The sequence below is a fragment of the Leopardus geoffroyi genome, chromosome C3, assembly GCF_018350155.1.
Source record: "Leopardus geoffroyi isolate Oge1 chromosome C3, O.geoffroyi_Oge1_pat1.0, whole genome shotgun sequence".
In the NCBI taxonomy this organism is placed as follows: Eukaryota; Metazoa; Chordata; class Mammalia; order Carnivora; family Felidae; genus Leopardus; species Leopardus geoffroyi.
Window position 1 is genome coordinate 115,361,275 of NC_059338.1, and position 21,814 is coordinate 115,383,088.

The following is a 21,814-nucleotide window of genomic DNA, read 5'->3' on the forward strand; positions in this document are numbered from 1 at the left end:
TGCAAATAATATTTCCAAAGATGGCAATTATGAACTGAGAGGCAAGGGTATCGGAGCAGAAAAAAGCTATAAGGCTAAGTCCAAAGTATTAGCATTCGACAGAGGTGGATTCAAATTCCCAGGATCCTGGATCCTGGAAGAAGCATTTATTTTACAAGCAAGTAGAATGCACTTCATAGGTGATTCCCAAATCCTCTAAACAGTGATATTGTTAGAAGACCCAAATTATTAAACAATGTTTATGACTGATCCAAGTAAGGAATGGAAACATCCCTTTGCTGTAGCAGAGGACTCTGAGAGGGAGAAAATTATAATAGATTTTCTATACCACTGGGGTAATAGGTTAACATAAAAAAATGCAAAGCCCTTGATTCTACATTCTGATTTTTCTTATAACTCCTGAATGCCAACTTGCGTGGCTCACCTTATTTGAATAGATGTTACTTAAAGCGGCAGATACTGATTCGAAAGAAACTGGATTCTCTGAGTCTGGGTTTCCACAGTACTTCATTGCTTTTATCAAGGAAGCTACAAGAAAACACAAGTAATGTAAAGATAGAGTAGCAGAAGGATCACGTTCAATGTCAGCCAAGAATCCTCCCTTACCTGTGCAATGGGCTAATGATATTTCCACACTCCTGTTCTTACAATCCATGTAAACCTGAAAGAATTAAAATAGTATACCCACAATTAGTTCATCATAGCAGGCAGGAAAGAAAAAGGTGGACTTAAGACAAAAGAGTATCTAGTTTAAAAGAAAAAAAAAAAAAAAAAAGCCAATATTTATGATGTCAGACCACCAGAGGGAGGCATTGTTACACAGTCAGGCATCCCCTGACAAACTTGTAAAAGAGACTGCCTTAGTCAACTGAGATTAATGCACTAGGGTATTTAACCTTTACTGCAACTAAGCTTGGCTACTTAAATTTTCATTTAATAAATGAAACATCGTTTAATAAAAATTAAAAGACCACATTTCCTTCCCTTTAAGAATGATATAAAATTGTTCTCAACCTTCTCTTATCGGAAGGACCCATTTACAAAAGTGATGAACACTGTTGACCCACTGCTTAGTTTAATATTTTACAACAATTTGTGCATATTCATGTACTCTCAGATCCCATGTATGGATGGAGAACTGAGAACCAAAATAATCGAAGGCCAATTTGATTGCCCAACTTCCATTTTTAAAAGTCCATCAAGTTGAGAGATCCTAACTAATTTGCTTGGTGTACTTTAGAGTCTTGCCTCATTCAGGTCCTAGGAAATATCAGGTAGGAACACCTTACTGAAGGCTCTCATTTTAAATTCACCCAGACCAAAGTCAGCCCATGAAACTCAGTGACAATAAATTGAGAAGTTTTAGCAACTCTAGGATGGATTTGGTTATGTAATAGAGATGTATCTTACATATAAAATATAGAAAGTTGCATTTACAACACATTATAAGAATATGCATGATATATCCAAAAATATTCCCTTATATGATTCCAGAAGTAAGCAGTTATATTTTAGAACAACTGTGGAATAATGGCGGATGTGTCACTCTGAGCATGAAAAAACAAGCAAACAAACAAACTATACGTGGATTGAGACTTTGCCATTGAGTAAATGGCTCCTGTTTTTGTAAGTGAAAAGGATTAATTCAAGGTGACTGGTCAGTGTTTGACTTTTTCTGGAGCGCAGGAGGCACACACACATTGCTGCAGGTGGTTTGTTGATGTTGATAAACATAATCACTGACCTTCCCCGTGTCCTAAGCAGAAGAATAAATAGAACTTGCTCCATTTCCTTCAACCTGTATAACTCCTAGGGGAATGTTCCTACCACTGCAGTGACTAAGGAAATAATCCAGGAATGGCAGGAAGTGGGAAGACACGCAGGCATGGCTCAAGAGACTCTGCGGCTCTTTACTCTGGACCCTCTTTCAGTGGCTGGAACTATGAAATGATATTAGTCACAAGGATATTATTTGCATTTTAAGAAATGACTTTTCAAAATGAGAACAAATTATAAGAGCTAGAATTACTGAGTACTTATTAATTTCTAGAAACTTGGCTGTGTGCTTTCTTTGCAATACATCATTGCTAAGCTGTGTAACTCCATGAAGTGGGTATTTCTACTTCCAGTTCACAGAAAAGCAAATGCGTAGGCCCAGATCGTGCAACTAGCTATATGGCTAATATTTGGATAGGACTTATCTATCTTTAAAGCTAATGTTCTTAACATACATCATAATGTATCTATCTTTAAAGCTAATGTTTTTATTTTTTAACATTTATTTATTTTTTGAGAGACAAAGAAAGAGCAGGAGCAGGAGAGGGGCAGAGGGAGAGGGAGACACAGAATCCGAAACAGGCTCCAGGCTCTGACCCGTCAGCACAGAGCCCAACGCGGGGCTTGAACTCAAGAACCATGAAATCATGACCTGAGCCAAAGTCGGAGGCTTAACCGACTGAACCACCCAGGCGCCCCCTTTAAAGCTAACGTTCTTAACATACATCACAATTTACTGTAACCATAATGAAATAAACTTAAGTAGTAATAAGGAAATTAAAAAAGGCAAATGGACACAAAATTGATGATGTTCTTATACACAGATGGAAGAAACCAGGCCAAGGGCAAATGGTATTTTCTGCTAATTTAAAAATAAAACGCATTGGTTGATTTGCCCCATAATTCCATTATGTAGTATTTTAAGACCATGAAGATGAATGTAAAAACAAAAACAAAAACAAAAACAAACAAACAAACAAAAAAAAAAAAACACCTTTCTTAATATGTCCTGTACCAAATTATTAGGATTCCTCTGAATTCCCACTCCGTGGGAATAGGTAATCATTTCCTCCTCTTGACAAACTGTAATCCTGATGTGCAATGTCTAGAGAGAGCAGCTAATGAACATTTGAGCATATTCAAAATAAATTTAAAATACTAGTAAACAAAAACTGCACATACTGGTCTTTCCCAGTAAATGGACAATCAATCCTAATCTTGTTTTTCCCAAAATATGATCTTGGACCACTTGCCTCAGAATCACCTGTGGTTGTTTAAATAAAGATTCCTGGACCAAAACTAGGACCCAGAAGACTGCACTGTAGATGAGCACCCCCAGTGAGTCTAGTCTTCTGCACACACACTTAAGAGCACGCTTCCAGACCCTGGCGACACAGAAGAAATAGAAATGCCGAACCACAAGGAGCCCCTACCCACCCCCGAACACAAGGAGCCCCTACCCACCCCCTACCCACTTCCTTGCCCCAGTGAAGAAATATCTGTCTACAGTCCAGATTTAGATGCAGGAAAACATGACATATTCAGGTTGAACTCCATGCCAAACTGTGCAAAGATTTTATAGTCAACAACAAGAAAATAAAAGCATATTAATTAGGCAAAAGGGTGACATACCAAAAGTTGCCACTAGATTTAAGGCCTAGGATATTTAAAATGCAATTGTTTTTGCACAATTTGTTTTCTAAGTATCTGCTCATGCTGAATGAAACAAAATCGTCCCATCATTTTCACAAGATGAATACACATCCTTATCCAGGAGGTAACCCTGGATAACACCTTGTAGCCAGTGTGACAGTACTGGGATTACACTCTCTGACAGTCACACACTAAGCATCTTCCCCTCCCCATAGTCCCAGCCTTATCTCCATAGGAAAGCGATACTAAAGGTGATCTTTGCACTATGTTTTCAGGTTTGTTTTTTGTTTTTTTTTTTTTTTTGCACTATCTTGAATTTGGAAGGTTGGACCCTGCAAATTTATGTTTATAAATGAATAGAGGTACAACTATGCAACGCCACGGAAAACAACCAACACCCATAATGTAAAACTGTTTGGAAACTACTGATCTTAACTCTTTAAAAGTCCATTTTTGATTTCTACGTCTTTCCCTGATAAGTAACTAATATAAGACTATCCTATCCTCCATAAATAAGTAGACGACCGACCAAAAATATACAAACAACTGTTTTCACACGGTGAGAACAAGGAGCACAGGACTGAGTTCCCTGAAACAAAGAAACACATGAAGCAAGTTCTCCAGTATCTCAGCTTTCTGCACAAAGCAGCTTCTGGGCCAGAGCATGATGGAGGCCTTAGTAAAATGCAAGAGCTTCCCTGAGCTACACAGTCAGAACTGGAGTTCAGGAAGGGCTAGGTGGGTGAGATCTGTGGGGAAGAGTCCAGGAAATGAGGGAGATGAGCAGAGAAAGAGCTCCTGAAATTTTCACAGGATTTTGATTAAGTTTCTGGCAGAATACAAAGCTACCCATGGGGGAGACTAGTAGGTGAGGGTAGGGAATCTCTGGGGAGCAGACACCCAGAGACAGGTAAGCTGAGCTCCAGGCCGCAGAAGCTGGGAGAAGGCTGAGGCTTGTTGAAGAACAGATGTTTTTCTATCCTCAAGAGCCTCCCCCAACAAATTTAGGATACTGAGGGAGGGAACGAATGGAAACGAGAAGGAGCTAACTTCCTGTTGACATAGCATTTACTCAAAAAAGTAGAGGAAAAAAAATCCAGAAGTGTCTGAGTTTTCCTTGAATTGGAAAAACTAGGTGCTCTGCCATCTGTTGGAATGTCTTGTGAGCTATGTTGATTTTGAAGAAATAAGCAGCTTTATTTTTTGCACACCAGGGTCATGGAGACACCATGAAGATCATAGGGTAGAGAAGTCAGCACCGTCATCTGATAGAATGGAGAAAAGCCTGTGCACTGGGGGCTGTTTCAGAAATGAGATATGGTATCTGGTCAAACTATACCCCCCAGGAGGGTAAGAGAAAACATCCTGCCATCACCGAGGCCACTTTCTCACAAAGGGGTCTTTTCTTTCTAGAAGCCCGAAAGCTGACTTCCCAAAATGCACTGTGCTCAGTACATCTCAAGCCTGCGTTCTCTTCTCTCTGACTACCCCACGTGAATCCCCCACCAACACCCCCCCCCACCACCACACACACACACACACACACACACACACACACACACACACCAGAGGCTTGATGGGATCACCTGAACGCAAATCTATGGCAGTGGGAGTTGTAAAGTTCTAAAGTTGTAAAGTTCTAAAGTTGTAAAGTTCTCATGGGGAGAATGAGTGAGATGAGTACTAAAACAAGTGGGTTCAAGACCCCAGAGCTGAGACAGTAGGTGGTGAAAACCCCCATTACTGAAGAAAAGGGAAAGAATCAGTCCAAACACAATACCTCAACAAGCATGGAGACTCCAGAATAGTCAAAAAAGGTTACTCCACTGCAATCCAGGATTAAAAAGCATTTCTCACTGGGGCATGGCTGTGAAGCTTCTTCTGTAGGAGAAACAGAGACTTGGGTTAGAGAGAATTCGAGATTTCAGCTGCAGACTTTGTTGAACCGTGGAAAGGTAACAGTGGCCTCATGTGCAACAAGACTGGTTCCAAACACTCTTCGGGTCTTTTATTCTTCAGTGAATTACTAATGACTTCTGAAATCTTTAATTTTTAATTATTTGAACGTTATTTCAGGTAATTCTTACATAACTCTGAGAGGAACATGGGATAGGTTAATTACAGAGAGACGCACGGAAGCTCAGCACGTTTAAGTGATTTCGAAAGAACACCTGGCAAGTCTGGGTCAACCACAGACTAGAGTCGAGGCCTCCAGGCCTTCTGAATAGCACTCTGTCCACAATATCACCCAGGCTCCTTCATGGGTATGCCCTGAGGTAGAGCCCTGTTTTGTGGTGTCTGGAGATTCATTGCTGGGGCTTGTCTCTTGGGCTTGGAAGGGATGTGTGTGAGGGACCCTAAAAATTAAGCTTGATTTGGTTCACAGTAAATCTGCCTCTCAATGTACCCGGTAGGGAAAAAAATTTACGTAGGAGATCAAGACCTCTTATTTGCCGACGTCTTGATGGCCACAGTTTCCTTGTGTGAAATGACTTATTTCTAAGCAGTGACAAGGTCCCTCTAAGAACTGATATGGCTCTCAGAGCAGACCATGTGAGGTAAGATACTTCTATGGTTAGTAGGCAAAATCTATCAGATAAACTCCAATTCATTAATTATTATGAAATTCTCTGAAGAAATAAATAATTTTTTAAAGTTTATTTATTTTGAGAGAGAGAGAGAGAGACAGCACAAGTGGGGGAGGGACAGAGAGAGAGGGAGAGAGAGAATCCCAAGAAGCCTCCTCATGTGTCAACCTGACATGGGGCTCCAACCCATGAACTGTGAGAGCATGATCTGAGCCAAAACCAAGAGTCAGATGCTTAACCGATTGAGTCGCCCAGGTGTCCCTCTGAAGAAATAAATTCTTAATTGGAATAGTTTTGCTATTTAAAATACCCATGTTTTTCCCCTAGTGTGGCTACAAAAATGTGGGAATATGGTTGTTTCTCAGCATTGGGGGGAAGTGGAAGGGAAATTGTGTATTTTTTGAAAACTGCTGCTTAGAGGTAAAAAGAGTGTCAAACATTGAACATTTATATATAGCAGTAATTGTTAGGAAAAAGAGAACTGCTACAAAGTTACAGCTATAGGATTTGTTTCCAAGTTTCAGCTTCAGATTTATATTCATATTTATTATTTGAAATGACAACTATGGAGCACGTACTATGTTTAGGAAACTTTTTGAACACAATAGTTCAAATGTAGTTCAAACTGTAAGGTTTCAACACTGTACTGGCTGATACAAATGTAAGTAAAATACTATTCCTTTCTTCTAGGAGCTCATCCTTGAGTGCCAAGGGTAGGATTGGTATATAAATGACATGACAAATGAAAAAGAATGGGAATTTACAAGAAGAAGTCCCTCGAGTGATCACTCAAGGCTTCATGCAAAAGGAGCCTTGCAGGATGTATAGGATTCCAAAAAGTAAGACACACTGTGAGTATTCCAACTATATGGAAAGCTGTAATTAAACGCTAATGATAGTTTGAGATTTCAAACTCCTCCTTCTCCCAGGCAACCAACATATATTGAGCACCTAATGTGTGCCAGGCACTCCAGTAGTGCCTTCTCTTTTCCTGTTTCTTTCCTAGAAAGGAGGGCCAACAAGTATAGGTTTAGGCTATATACCATTGGCCCCAAATGGTAAGTTAGAACTTTAAACCTAAAAGCTACCATAATTTTGCTCTTATGGACCACTCAGTAGTAATCATTACCATTCACTCTTTGCCTAATTAAACACGGGACCTACCTCTACTAATGCAGAGGCTCTTATTTATATCCTTGGATATAATGTGCCCTGCTCATGATCAGAGATAGGAGGGGATTAAGATCACAGGAAAAAGAAAAATTCATATCCAAAGCAAAGGCAAATAGTGGAATGTTGATTGATATTTATTCCTCTTACCTCTTAGTCCCATAAATACACACACACACACACACACACACACACATATACACACACAGGTTGACACTAGAATAATTGGAGTATAGATACTGCTATTTCATTTTGTTTAGAGGTACAGAGACAGAATGTCCAAAAGCATGTTAATTCATTGTTTTTCCTAAAAGAAGCTACATAAATTATTATCTACAACTATTACAGTATGGCATGAGTTCTATCATCCCCATCCCTTAGCCAGACAGACATGGCTAATCAATCACGGTATTTTTTTTACAATTTTTATCAACTTGGTGCTTCAGGAAGCCACTGCTAGTTCACAAGAAGCTTATTTGCCAGTCTGAACTTAATACTACAATGAGAAAACGATCTATGTAGATGTTATTTAGAGGGATTGATCACTGGATCCAAACGACCAGAAAGTGATGGTAAAAGGTACAGAAAATTCTTTAAGAACCAAGTTTTTTTTTTCTTCCCTATCCTATCACACTTAATTTCACTTGTAAACTGTACTTGTCACTATTTATATTTTCTTTTGGTTATTTTATAATTTAAGCGGTGATAGATTGTTAACTATAAAAATGTTTGGGTTGTATCAACAGCCATACAAAAATTTCCCTTCTATTGTCTCAGTCGGCTTGCTTTGTCTTTCACTTTACATCCAGTTTCCTCTTTCCTGTTCCTTTAATCAAAATATGGGCATATTTGCAGGCCATTCAAAACAAAACAAAACAAAATAGAATAAGACAAAAGAATTGTGCCATGTAGTTGTAGATAATAATTTAAGTAAGCTATTTTAAGGGAAGCAATTCATAATGCCTTTTCCAAATAAGACATCTTTAATGGTAAGTTACCAATTCTCTCAAATGAAAATTTAAATAGAACGGACACTTCTGAAATCTTTCCAAAACAAGTGAAGTTTTCTTTTACACAGTACCCTCTCGGTTCTGCTATTGTACTGATTTTATGGCTATAACCTTGTGTTCTAAGCTTCTAAGTAAATCAACCAGTGCAATAAAAATCACATTGTCGTAGAAAAGAGTAAAGTGAATTCACAGCTAATATCCTGCCTTAAGCAAAATGAGGTAGGCTTGGAGCATGTGCAAAGGAGACAACTAATCTATACCCATGTGGGATGTGGTAAATGATGGGCTTTATCTACAAAAAACAACATTTCAGAAAGAAATTAACCATCAGGTGTGGGTGGGCAATTAACTCCAGACTGTGGAAGCAAGCTCTCTCCTGTAGAATATTCATTAACTCCTTTAATTAAAAAGTATTCATAGTTGCATAATTTAGGAGTGCTTTTCATATACTTCAAAAGGTTCTTGACAGTCTGTGAGTCACTCATAATTTTTTAAGAGAAGGAATTTTCTGTTGATATCAATTAACTATTGAGAAGCAGATTTACATCTCTAATTTTTCACAAAAAAAAACCAAGGAGATACGAAATATTTAGAACTGTAACATTCTCTTTGGAAAACATGTACTCATATTATCGAGCATCTCATTTGTTCTTCACTCATTTGTTCATTCATTCATTCAAGCAATCAGTCAATACAGACATATTTTGGGCTGAGTGCTGTTCTAAGTAAGGCAAGGAGAGTGGTAAACAAGAGAGATGATGGACCCTGCCCTCAATAGACACAACCACACCAGGAAGTCAGCCAATTGAATTAGTAATTTGAAATTTTCTGAAGGCCGGAAAAATCACGCAGAAAGTGTTAAGGACATAGAGGACTGACCTGGTGTGGTAGACAGAATCATGCCCCCCAAAGATGTGCATATCTTAATCCCCAGAACCTGTAAACATGTTGTTACATGGCAAAAGGAATTCTATGGATTTGATTAAGTTAAGGACCTTAAGATAGGGAGATTAACCTAGGTCATCCGGGGGGGGGCACAATGTAATCACAAGGGTCCTTAGGAGAGGGAGACAGGAGGGTGGGAATCAGAGAAGCTGTGGTGATGAAAGAAGAGGTCAAAGAGAAATCTGACAATGCCACACCGCTGGTTGGAAAATGGAGGAAGGGGCCAGGAGTCATGGAGTGCAGATGGCCTCCAGAAGTTGGAAAAAGCAAGGAAATAAATGGATTCTCCTCTAAAGCCTCCAGGAAGAATACAACCCTGACAAAGATTTGATTTTCTCCTGTGGGATTCATTTCAGTCTCTGTCTTTTAAGACTATAAATGTCCACTAAGTTGGTGGTAATTTGTGACAGAAGCAATAGAAAATCAGTGTACCTGGGTTGCTGCTTTGGGGAGTGAGGAGAGGTGGTGGGTGAGGGCAGGGAGTTTGTTTTAGACTTCGGGATCCGTGAGAGCAGAAATCATGCCTGCTTTCTTCACCCTTGAACACGCAGCACTGGTCATTGTGGCCGGGACTTAATAGATGTTCAGTAGGTACAAGAAACATGGGCTGAGGCAACAGGACATTAACTAATTAACGCAGGAATGAGAGAACAGAACACATGAGGGGAGATCTGGAGGAGGAGGTGAAGGTAAAGCTGGCAAACCACAGCGTGAAGAGAGATGTGCGCAGGAGTGCCTCTGGGCGTTCCCAAGTGACTACAATGCTTTGGGGACACAGTCTACACATGGTAACAGAAGATTTCTTCACATTTGAGCAATCTGTGTTTTCATTCAGATAAATATGGTGCTTGCCATCTTATAATTTATGTAGCTTGTTTCATATATTTTGATTATTCAATCATGTGCTCAACGACAAATCTTCCCCTTCTGTGTAAATTATTGCGGGAGGGCATAGATTTTTTAATTCTCCCCCGTTTCCCACTCCCTTGCTCAGCTTTGTCTCTCTTTGGTTTAGTTACTTCCAGATTTATTTAGCACTCCCGCAAACCCACTGGATGTCTCCTGGACGTCTTATATTCCCCACTCTCCAAAGTAAACTTACCTTCCCTTTTCACTCCCCACCCCCTCAGGTTCCACATCATCCCAGTGTGAGAGAGACAAAGCTTCAGAGTCATTGTTTTGCCCTCTCCCCTCCTCCAACACCCAAACAGTGCCAGCAGTGTTCATGACATGCTGAACTCTCTTTCAAGTTCATCCTCTCCCTCTATTGTCATAACCTTGTGACCATTAGCACTCTCCCTGCAGACTGCTTTCAGACCAGTCTCTCCTGTCCCAGCTTCGAGCATCCCTTCTTGTATGCATGCCCACTGGCAACAGGGACCCAAGTCCCACCTCTGTCCCTAACTGCACAATTCAGAGCAAGTTAATTATCCCTTATGGGCCCCAACTTATTCATCAGTAACCTGAAGAGTATCCTATCACCTATTTGAAAGCGGAAGTGCAGTATTTACTAATTACCTATTTCAGAGTTATAAAGAGGAATGTCCTTTGAAAACTATCAAATGCTATACAGATATTGCCTATCCTTACAATTTTCATTCACTGACCAAGTGTTCATTGAACACAGAAGGATAATGCAATGAAAAGTTAAAATGTATTTCTTGCCTTAAACATCTAGTTAGAAGGAAAATATGCAGAAAAAGAACAAACTCTATAACCACTTAAGTCAATATGTGACTGAGTGAAGCATGTGGTATCTCTGCTTTTCTATTACTATGGTCTCCATTTCACAGCTGAAGATACTGAATTCCAGGCTGTGTTGACAGCACGTTCCCCTGTATGGGTCTGGTTGACTTCCATTTATACTTAATGGGATTGCCAAGCAGTGTGTCCTTCAATTTTCTTTTTACTTTTCTGTTAAATCTTGAAGACAGTATAAGGTCTGGATTGGCAGATCGAGGAGATTGTTCTGTTCAGGAGAATCCAAATAAAGGCTCGGAGCCAGGGATGACTGAATTAGATACCGGGGGGCCGTGAGTTGATTTATCTAACTTGGATAGAGGATTTGTGTAATGTGGAATGAAAGAGAAAGCAGTATAAGAAGATAAGAAAGGGCTTTAGGTGCCCTAAAGGGCTGAGGAGGGGGCACTGGGCCTACAGAAGGGAAACTTCACGATTAATCATGTGACAGATTTTCAAGTAAAGGTGATTTAAGATTCATCTGTCCTTACACGACAGAATGAAGTCAGGACGGCAATTACCTCTCAGCTTGCATGTCAACACCAAGCATTCACAGTAGCTTCCCACAGCCCTGGGTGGACAAGTTCTCAGGCTACCCTGGCCCATAGGAGGAAGCGTCTTGACCTAATAGTTCTGTCTGAGGTGAGCATGGGACACTGGGTATTTTCTATCCATGGATTAAAACCCAGACTATCTCACGGCAGGAAAAAAAAAATTCTAATTCATTTTGAACATGATTAAGGACAGAATCAGAGTTGCAGAGGTGAAAATTTAAAGGTAATAAAACCAAGAGTTATAGATTTTAGTAATTAATTAAAGCCCAGGGAGGTGGGGCACCTGGGTGACTCAATCAGTTAAGCGTCGGGCTCTTCATTTCAGCTCAGGTCATGACGATCTCATGGTTCCAGAGTTTGAGCCCTGCACTGGGCTCCAAGCTGACAGCGCAGAGCCTCCTTGGGATTCTCTCTCTCTCTCTGCCCCTCCCCCAAAATAAATAAACAACAACAAAAAATAAAGCACAGGGAGGGGAGGGCAGGATGGTGTTTCTGAACAAGAAGGAGAAATAGGAGGACTGAGGATACTCTGGAGTGTCAGAGGACAGGAGGAGGACGCTAGAAGAAACATTCTGATCAACTAGTTCTGACTATTACAGAAGGGACACAACAAAAGTGACAAAAGTGATGGTGCCCATCAGTTGCTGCTCTGTGAAAAATGGGCCTGGCCTAGTAGCGCAGAGGTGACAACACTCTTAAAAGTTTCCAGGGGCACCTGGATGGCTCAGTCAGTTGAGCGTCCGGCTCAGGTCATGATCTCGTGGTTTGTGGGGTTGCGCCCGGCATTGGGCTCTGTGCTGACAGCTCAGAGCCTGGAGCCTGCTTCGGATTCTGTTCTCCCTCTCTCTCTGCCTGTCCCCCGTTCATGTTCTGTATCTCTGTCTCTCTCTCTCTCTCTCTCTCTCTCAAAAATTTTTTGAGAATTTTTTTTTAAAGTTTCCAGATAAGCAGGAGAATAAGACATTCAATAAATGATCATTAAATAAGTACTATACCAGTATTATGTAGGCATTCTTTGAGAACAGGAGGCAGGATGAAGTACATTTACCACAAAAAGTTAGAAAAGACCAGGGGTGCCTGGGTGGCTCAGTTGATTAAGTGTCCAACTTCAGCTCAGGTCATGATCTCATGGTTTGTGAGTTCAAGCCCCGCCATCAGGCTCTGTGCTGACAGCTCAGAGCCTGGAGCCTGCTTCAGATCTGTGTCTCCCTCTCTCTCTGCTCCTCCCTTGCTCTCACTCTGTCTCTCTCTCTCTGTCTCTCTCTCAAAAATAAACAGTAAAAAATTAAAAAAAAAAAAAAAAAGAGACCAGAGAAGCTGACATCTGAGCTACATCTCTGTTGATGTGGGGTCAATGCCATTGATTCATATATTTATATAACATTTATTTTATTCCATTCAATATGGTATATATTCATTCAGAATATATTTTATATGGTAATATAATAAACATTATAATATGTTATCCTCTTATATAAACATTCTACATGTTCTTTTGCCATTGTACTGTTAATGGATATTTCAGTTGTTTCTAGATTTGGGGAATTATAAAGAAAGCCTATCCTTCTTTATACAATCTTGTATATGTTTCCAGATACAAATATTAACAGATTCCTTTTCCTATTGTCTTTAGAAGTACAAAAATTAATATGTCAGCATCTTCTGTTTTTTGAGTTTATGTAAATAGACTTGGAATTTTATGGAATTGTTCTTTTTTACCCTACTACATTTTATATAAGACATTCAATTTCCTTTATTGTATAAGTATACCAAATAATAAGTATATCAAATAAAAATTCAATTGCATAATACACCACAATTTCTGTGTTTATCTGCTACCTATTCTGGAAATATGGGTTGGTTTCAGGTTTGGACAGTTACAAATACTACTTGTTTTGTAATTTGCTGTATACAGGCTCTCATTTCTTCAGGTTGTCTGAGTAGGAGTGGAATTGGTGGTCAGAGGGTAGGTATATCTTTAACTTTACACAATTTTGCCAAACTGTTTTCCAAGTTTACACCCCCACCAGCATTGTGGGAGACTTTTTGTGCTACATCCTCAGGAACCCTTGGCATCCTCATACTTTTAAATGTTTACCAATAAACCACATAGATATATACGCACATATACATGTATATATTAGTGGATAAATGCAAATTAAATCCCCTATTTCTCCAGTAATTACTGCGAATGACAGTCAAGCATATTCTTACATGTTTACTGGTAAATTTGAAAATGGCTGTTCACGTATTTTACCCATTTCTATTGGGTCGTCTACCTTTCGTTATTCATTGATTTGTAGAGGAGTGCAGCCCTTTGTCCACATTATGTGTTCTACCCATTCTTCCACGCTGGCTTATCTTCTCATGCTTTATATGGTGGCTTTCGTTAAACAAAAACTTAAAAATAATCTAGTAAAGCTTAATGGTCATTTTCTTTATGCTTAATGCTTTGCATTTCTTGTGTATTTTCTCCTATCTTCTCCTCTAAATTTATATTTTGTCTACCACTCTTAGGACTTTGATTCACTGGGTACTGACATGGAGATATGGTGTGTGAATTACGGTGAATGATTTCATTCATTATAGGTACACAATTGTCTCATCATTGTATATTAGCAAGACTATCCCTTCCCTACTGCTCTGCAATGCCATTTTGTCACAAATCAAACATCAATAAGTGTGAGATTTTTCTACCCTTCTGGGCCCTCTCCTTTGTCCTATCGATCTGTTAATTTATCTTGGAACCAGTACCACACTGCATTGATTATTAGAGCTTTATAACATATCTTGAGAGTTAAGAAAACGTTCTCTCATACACTTCACATATTTCACGAGTGTCTTGCCTATTCTTGGCCTTTTGAGTTTCCAAACAAAATTTAGAATAAGCTTTTCGATTGCCATTTAAGTGTCCTAGTGGAATTTTAATAGGAATTACATTTATATTTATAAATAAATTCAACATAAATAAAACTGACATCTCTTCAATATTAAGCATTCTAATGGACATTGTAATTTGCTTCTATTTATTAATAAACACCATTTACTTAAGTATCGTATTTTTAATACCCTGTAACAAAGTTTACACTTTTTGTTCTGTGTAGACATACATATCTTTACTTAAAATTTACTTCTACAAGAAAGCGGGAGGTGAGATAGAAGGAGGAAGATGAAGAAGGGAAGGAGGAGAAGAGGAAGGGAGAGGAGAAGGAGGAGCTGGGGAGGAGAAAGAAAATGGAAGAAGGAGAAAGACAGAAGTAGAAATAAGAGGAGGTGTGGGGAGAAGGGCAGAAAAGGAGGAGGAGGAGCAGAGAGAGAAGGAAATGAGGAGGACAGTAGAGGGAGGTCCAGTGGCAGGAAGAGGAAAAAGGACCTATTCTCTGGTCTATATTCAAGTCAGAACACTTTAATTTTTTTTTTTTTTTTTAAGCTAACTCACCATTGCAGTTGCCATTGGATAGAGAATTGAGCAACGTGTTTTGTTCACACTGAAATGAAAATAAATATAAGGGAGAATAACATTATAAAAATTCATTTCTGTCCCTGAAAACAGCACATTTTTCTTTTCTCCATAAATAACAAAAAACTAGGCTCTGATAATATTTTCCATTAGTCTTTTTTTTCAGAATGATAAATACAACAAAACTGAAATAATAAAATAATCAATGGTTCTAAGTATTTATTAACTTGGTAGATAATTTATGTTACCAAGTCAGAGTATCTTGTTTAGAACATTTTCTGCAAGACTAAGCTTGTTTTGATTTTTGATCAAATTAAACGTTTGCATGTGCTTTCGTGTAGTGTATCCAATCAGAAATGAACCTCATTAACACAACATTCCCTAACAGAGAGGCATTGACCATATATTTCATATTATATTAGAGTTAACTGTTCACCGGCAGCTCCATGAAAATGCCTGAGAAACATTATTGATCTATGGAAATGCTGGAAAATGAAAATAATCCTTTATTCTACAAAGTTCTTTGAAATTGTCAATAATTGATGCCTCTAATGAGATCGCATGCTACCTACTTCTCAAAAGATTTATTGTCATTATTGTTGTTGATGATGATGAAGATGATAGAAGTTGATATTTTTGACTACCTACTAATCACCAAGGACTTTATGTTAATTATTTAATCCTCAGGACAATCCTATGGAGTTGCTAATCTCATTTTCCATAGGAGGGAGCTAAAGATTGCAAAGGTTAAATAACTTGACCAAAGTCACAAAGTGAGAGAGAACCTGGGCTAAAACCAAAGCTCCTACCTTTCCGTTCAGAACCTCAGGCTCCCAACCACTACATTCTACCGCTTCTCACGCGAAATCCATTTCTTCCTCAAGGCTGACTAGAGAACATCTATTTTCTCTTCTTGATACCCAGAGATGCAGCTCATATACTTTAATTCTGGCTCTGACAGTTATCAGCTATATTTCCTCCAGGTATTTTACAGTTCTGAGTCCCAATCTCCCTTTTTTGTAACATTCACGTAATGCCACTTACATCATGGGGCTGGTGATGATTAAGTAACGGCCTAATTAAAAGGACTAGCCTCTGAGAGACATTCAAAGAATGTGAGTTTCCTTTCCCTGCTCTTATTTTTAATCCTGTCTGAAATCTGTGCACAAGAATTTCAAGTAATTTATGTAGATACTCCACCCTCAGAGAGGTGAAGCCTAACTCCACACTCTTTAACTGTGGGCTGCACATAGCAATTTGCTTCCAAAGACTACCATAAGGAAAGGGTAGAAACAGAGTAACTTTACACCAGGGAAACCTGACAAATCCTACCCCAGGTAGGTGACCAAGGTTAACAACAGAGATACATCATATTGATAGTATATACCTTTGATATGATATGATGAAAATGGAACTTCATCTCTATAGTTTTATTCCTAAAACCCCATATCCCTGATCTTACCATGCTAAATTTCAGTAGAGGGGCATTCTACAAAATACCCGAACAATTCTACTCAAACTGTCAAGGTCAGCAAAAATAGAAAAGTCTGGGAAACTGCCACAGGGAAGCAGAATCTAAGGAGACAAGGACAACTAAATGTAATGTGATGTCCTGGATGGAATCCTGGAACAGAAAAGGACATTTGGCAAAACTAAAGAAATCAGAACAAAGCAAGAACTTTAGTTAATGATAATGTATCCATTTTGGTTCACTGATTGTAACAAATATGTTACACTAATGCAAGATGTTAATAACAGCAAAAAACTGTGTGGTGCAGGGTATAGAGGAATTCTCTGTACTAACACTTCTCAACTTTTTTGTAAGTCTAGAAGCTTTCCAAAAAAATAAGTCTATTAAAAAAAACCTTGTTTAAGCAAAAGAAACTTTTGGATAAACAGCAGATTGAAACTTGCTTTGTAAAGTGAGGTCACAAAATGATGACTATTACGGGAGTATCTATAACCTATACGATAATGAACATGAATCCAATAAACACTAAGACTCTGAGATCCTCCTGAGTTTCTGTATTCAGGAAGATATTTAATAATGATATATAGGAAGTATATTGTTGCAGTATAACAAAACAGGAAATCCTTTTTCAGTTTGTGTTTTGAATATGATGCGATTCTTCTTGCCCCAGGATGTTTTAAATGCCCTTCCATTACCACCATCTGTTGAAAATGTAACTGTGAGAGGAGACCAAGGCCCCAGCAGAGCACCCTACTTTAGGAACTGTGGACCACTATGCAGAGCCTATAAAAGGAGTAAAGCTGCAGTAGAAATTAATTGATGCAGACTCGTGACTGTAAACTGAACTTGGAACAGGTGCATGGTCCTTAAACAAGAAGTTGATATCCTAGGCGGACAGCATGTGACAAGGATAATATGAGATGCCCCAAAGAGCATCCATGCTACCCAAGACCACCCATTCAACCATTCTGAAGAAAGGTCTATTCGTGATTCTTCAGAGAGCAGACCTTCCAGATTACCATCTGAATGCTTATTGTACCCTTCGAAACTCACAGTATGTAAATACACACAATATTTGCATTATTCTCATGGTGAAATGTCCTCTCAAGAAATCATTCCTTATCATTATAGTTCTGAGTGAAAGAATCCCTTTGGATGTCATTATGTACCAGTAACCCAGATTCAGTGAACTCTACTGGATTATCAGACTCAAATTTCTGAAGTCCCAAGTTGGTAAAATCATGTATGTGGTACCTCCTCACAGAAGGCTGTGTCAGTGAGGTTTATTTCTGACTTCATATGCTACAAGATGAGCATATGCCGATTGTCGATTCTAAAAACAAGTTGGAACAACTTTAGTCTTGCAGGAGATTATTCTAAGGAAAATATTGTCAACTATCAAAAAATAACTACTTATAAGAATATTCACATCAGATACTCCACGAGACATGATACCTACAAAGAATCATATAATTTCAAGAAGTAAATCTACATTTTGGCAAAATAAGACCACAAAGTTCTTGTGGGTTCATTAGGTTATTTGGAAGCCCGGACAAATTTTCCCACAATACTGTTGTGCATGGTGGTTGTCAGCTTATGTCAGCCACAGGAACCTACCTATCTCATAATACAGCTAAAAAATGTACTTTTTTAAGGCTTAAAAAAAAGAGGCCTTGTGGGGCGCCTGGGTGGCTCAGTGGGTTAAGTGTCTGACTTCGGCTCAGGTCATGATCTCATAGCTCGTGAGTTGGAGCTCCACATTTGGCTCTGTGCTGACAGCTCAGAGCCTGGAGCCTGCTTCAGATTCTGTGTCTCCCTCTCTTCTGCCCCTCCCCTGCTCACACTCTTTTTCTCTCCCTCTCCCTCCCTCTTCCTCTCTCTCTCTTTCTCTCTCTCTCAAGAATAAATAAACATTTAAAAAATTAAAAAAAAATAAAAATAAAAAAGAGGCCTCATATCCAACGTGAACAACTAGGAATGTATATCCACCTTTGGCATGAGTGCAAGTTCTTCTCAATCCAAAATCACAGGTGGGTTCCTAATAATCTGAAGAAAGTGACATCCTAAAGAGCACAGTGAGAGGAAAAGACAGGGCTGGAGATACACAGGCAGGGCCAGCCTTGTGGGCTTGCAACCTGTGTAGTTACACGGGGTCCTATGCCTAGAAGGGTCTTCTTGGTTTAATGCTCTCTATTGCCATCTTGAAATTCTTAGCAACTGTTGAACAAGGGAACTCATATTTTCATTTTGCATTGCACCCAGCAAATTTTTATAACTGATTCTGTATTTAGGGCCTCTATGGTGTGGATCAGTATGAGGCCCAGAGACAGAAGCATAAAGCTGCAAGGAGGGGCGCCTGGGTGGCGCAGTCGGTTAAGCATCCGACTTCAGCCAGGTCACGATCTCGCGGTCCGTGAGTTCGAGCCCCGCGTCGGGCTCTGGGCTGATGGCTCAGAGCCTGGAGCCTGTTTCCGATTCTGTGTCTCCCTCTCTCTCTGCCCCTCCCCCGTTCATGCTCTGTCTCTCTCTGTCCCAAAAATAAAATAAAAAAACGTTGAAAAAAAAAATAAAAAAAAAAAATAAATAAAGCTGCAAGGAGCAGGAATGAGTTACTAAACAGCTCCTGAGACACTAGAAATGAGAGAGTTAGTGCCTCCTATGTACCTAAGTGACTGGGGATAATACACACTCAAGGATATAAGAGAATGAGACCTTTGTAATCTGGAGTAGTCATGGAAAGCTTCATGGAGAGGCTATTATTTGCATTCAAACTAATAACATTAACTAATGTTTTATAGTATTGAGTAGGCCAGGCAGTATTCTAAGTGCTTTCCATATATTAACTCATTTAATCATCCTGATAATAGATAAGGAAACTGAATCACAGAGGGTTTAATAATAAACTCAGTTAAGTTCTTGCAAACTCAAGCAGCTTAGTTCCAAAGTCCATGCTAAGGGGCTTAAGGATTCAAATAATTACAGGTAGCTATTTACATAAAATCATCCTGATGCACATTTGATGTCTCTGTAAATTAAGATAACTTGTGGAGATAAAGAATGCTAGTTTTTTATAATAGTAATATAATGATGGCAACAGTTTATGCTTCTCTGAAGTCATTTATCATATTCTATCTCTTTTAAATTTGGATCTGACTCTTCTCTCTCTTGGTAAAAAGGTCATTTAAAATAAGTGATTTGTCTTTTTATTTTTCTCAGGGTTATAGTACCTAGTACACATGTCTACTATATATATGTTGAATGAATGAATAAATGAACAAAGGAATGAATGACAGTGATTACCTAAAAACTAACTATAAGAACCAAATAAAAAGTATAATACAATATAAGTGTTGATGAGGGAGTGGTTTCCAAAGACTCTTGTATTATATTCCATGATACAGATCTTAGTATCACGATATAAGGTTATTTGTAGTACAGTAATAGGAACTGGCTTTCCTACCTTGCTGATATCATCCAGTAGCTGGTTGTTGGCATTTTCCTTTTGGATTATATTCATTAGATCAGCATGAAACTTCTTTGCATTCAGGAAAACAAGTGGGTTGTTTATTGAGATAATTTTCACCTGCTGAAGAGTTTCCTTTTGGAGGAGAATAGGAATAAATTCAGAGTTCTGATTGAAATAAAAGAGGATAAGTCTATCCAAACAGTCTAAATCTTACAAATCCAGATGTCACTCAACGATGGAAGAATCTCTTAGCTAAGGTTTTCATTATTAAAATTTATTTGGAAAAGTTAATATACTATCATGCTTCTTTGGAAAATACGTATTTCCTCTTTCCTAAGAAATATTAATAACCATGAGATGAGTCTGCATCTTTTCAGAAAATGGCATTTATTCCCACTGATTTGGGGGAGGCAACACCCTAAGATATCCAAAGAGTACCAGGAAGACCTACTCTTCCAAAAGTACCTCTTCCATACAATCTAGAAACTAAAAATTCATTCACTTAACCATCAGTACTTTTTTAATGACAATATGTCCTAAAGGATCAACTGTCAGTCATTTGCCTCATAATGATATAGCTTTCTTTTGGCTGGAATTATAACCTTACAAGGGACTGACAGTCCTAATTAGGAGAAAGAAACGAAGAGATAGTATCTGGAAGGTAGTTTCACTTTGGGCAGGCCTAAATTACACTGGATTGCCGGGATGCAGGTTTAAGAGATGCAGGAAGGGAGAAGGAAAGTTTCCAAACAAAAGGTGCCTGTTCTGGCCATTTCCCGGGTCTTCCTGGCAGCAATTGCTGATATGCAACTCAGACCGTGCTCTCCACAACATTTGGGGCAGGGGTCTGACCTAGAAATGGAGAAGATGGTGAATTCTGTCGAATAATTCCTTACCAACTAAATAAAGCAATACTCCTTCAGGCTTTAGTACTTGCATAGTAGAGAAAGCCCAGGGATTAGTGAAGCAGACAGGCAGATAAAGAACGATAAAAACAAACAAAACACAACATTAGGTATGTGAATCTGGACAATTCATTTGACGACTCTCAGCTTCTTTATCTTTTAAAGTAGGTAAAATTTTAAACTACATGATCTCAAAAAGTTTCCATAGCTACGCAACTGATTAAACTCTAGAAAGTGAGATGTGCTACAAGTAAACAATTTCAGAAAACAAAAACTTATCAAATTAACTTTTAATCAAGAGTAAATCTCTTACAGAGAGAGACAAATCAAGAAACAGACTTTTAATTGTAGGGAATACACTCATGGTTACCAGAGGGGAGGAGGTGGGGGTTGGGTGAAATAGGTGATGGGGACTAAGGGTGCACTTGTTGTGATGAGCACTGGGTGACGCAGGGAAGTGTTGAATCACTGTAGGTACACCTGAAACTAGTATTACACTGTATGTTAACCAACTGGAATTTAAATAAAAACTTAAAAAAAAAAGAATAAATCTCTCACAAACCAAAAATAAAACTATTCTTGGGCTTGTCATATTTAGTTATCACAAAGCCCCACATCTTAAGATCGACCCACCAATCACATCACATGATTTGGCCAGTATGTTGTTTAAATAGCACGTATTGGTTGAGGAATAGAGATTCAACTTGTGTCAGGAAAGAAACTCTCAATGGGGTTGAGTTCACCCCCCAAAGAGGTGTCCCAAGCTCAGATGTGTGTTTCATGTGAAGAAGGTGGAAAGCACGGATGGAAGAGAGGAGTGACAGAGCACTGCCATGCATGAAGTTAGCTAAAAACCCCACCTAACAGCTCATGTTCCAATCTTGCTCTTTTCTTTTCCTCCTATTTTTGATACAAAACATTAAATAGTTAGTGAATTGTAGTGTTCTAATAAAATTAAGCTGTCCATGTGACAGTTATGATTCAGGTGTGTGACTATACTGGAAATAGTCAAGGTTTAAAGGTATGGAAGAATTTTGGCATGTTTTTCTTCCTACAAATCCCCTCGTTCACTTTCC

At 38.8% G+C, this 21,814-nt stretch overlaps 1 protein-coding gene and 1 long non-coding RNA gene across 2 annotated transcripts in view; one reads left to right on the forward strand and one right to left on the reverse strand.

The window, feature by feature from the left end:
- LOC123585802 overlaps positions 1–21,814 on the forward strand; it is a 117,322-nt gene that overhangs the window by 71,003 nt on the left and 24,505 nt on the right. The window lies entirely within an intron of this gene.
- The window catches only part of SLC26A7 (solute carrier family 26 member 7), a 119,375-nt gene that overhangs the window by 3,684 nt on the left and 93,877 nt on the right, over positions 1–21,814 (reverse strand). Inside the window, exons 14-18 of the mRNA XM_045454269.1 lie at positions 19,828–19,965; positions 14,876–14,924; positions 5,210–5,310; positions 607–661; positions 425–528 (exon numbers count right to left, since the gene is read on the reverse strand). Of these exons, the coding sequence (XP_045310225.1) occupies positions 425–528; positions 607–661; positions 5,210–5,310; positions 14,876–14,924; positions 19,828–19,965 (447 nt within the window). The remainder of the gene's footprint in view (positions 1–424; positions 529–606; positions 662–5,209; positions 5,311–14,875; positions 14,925–19,827; positions 19,966–21,814) is intronic.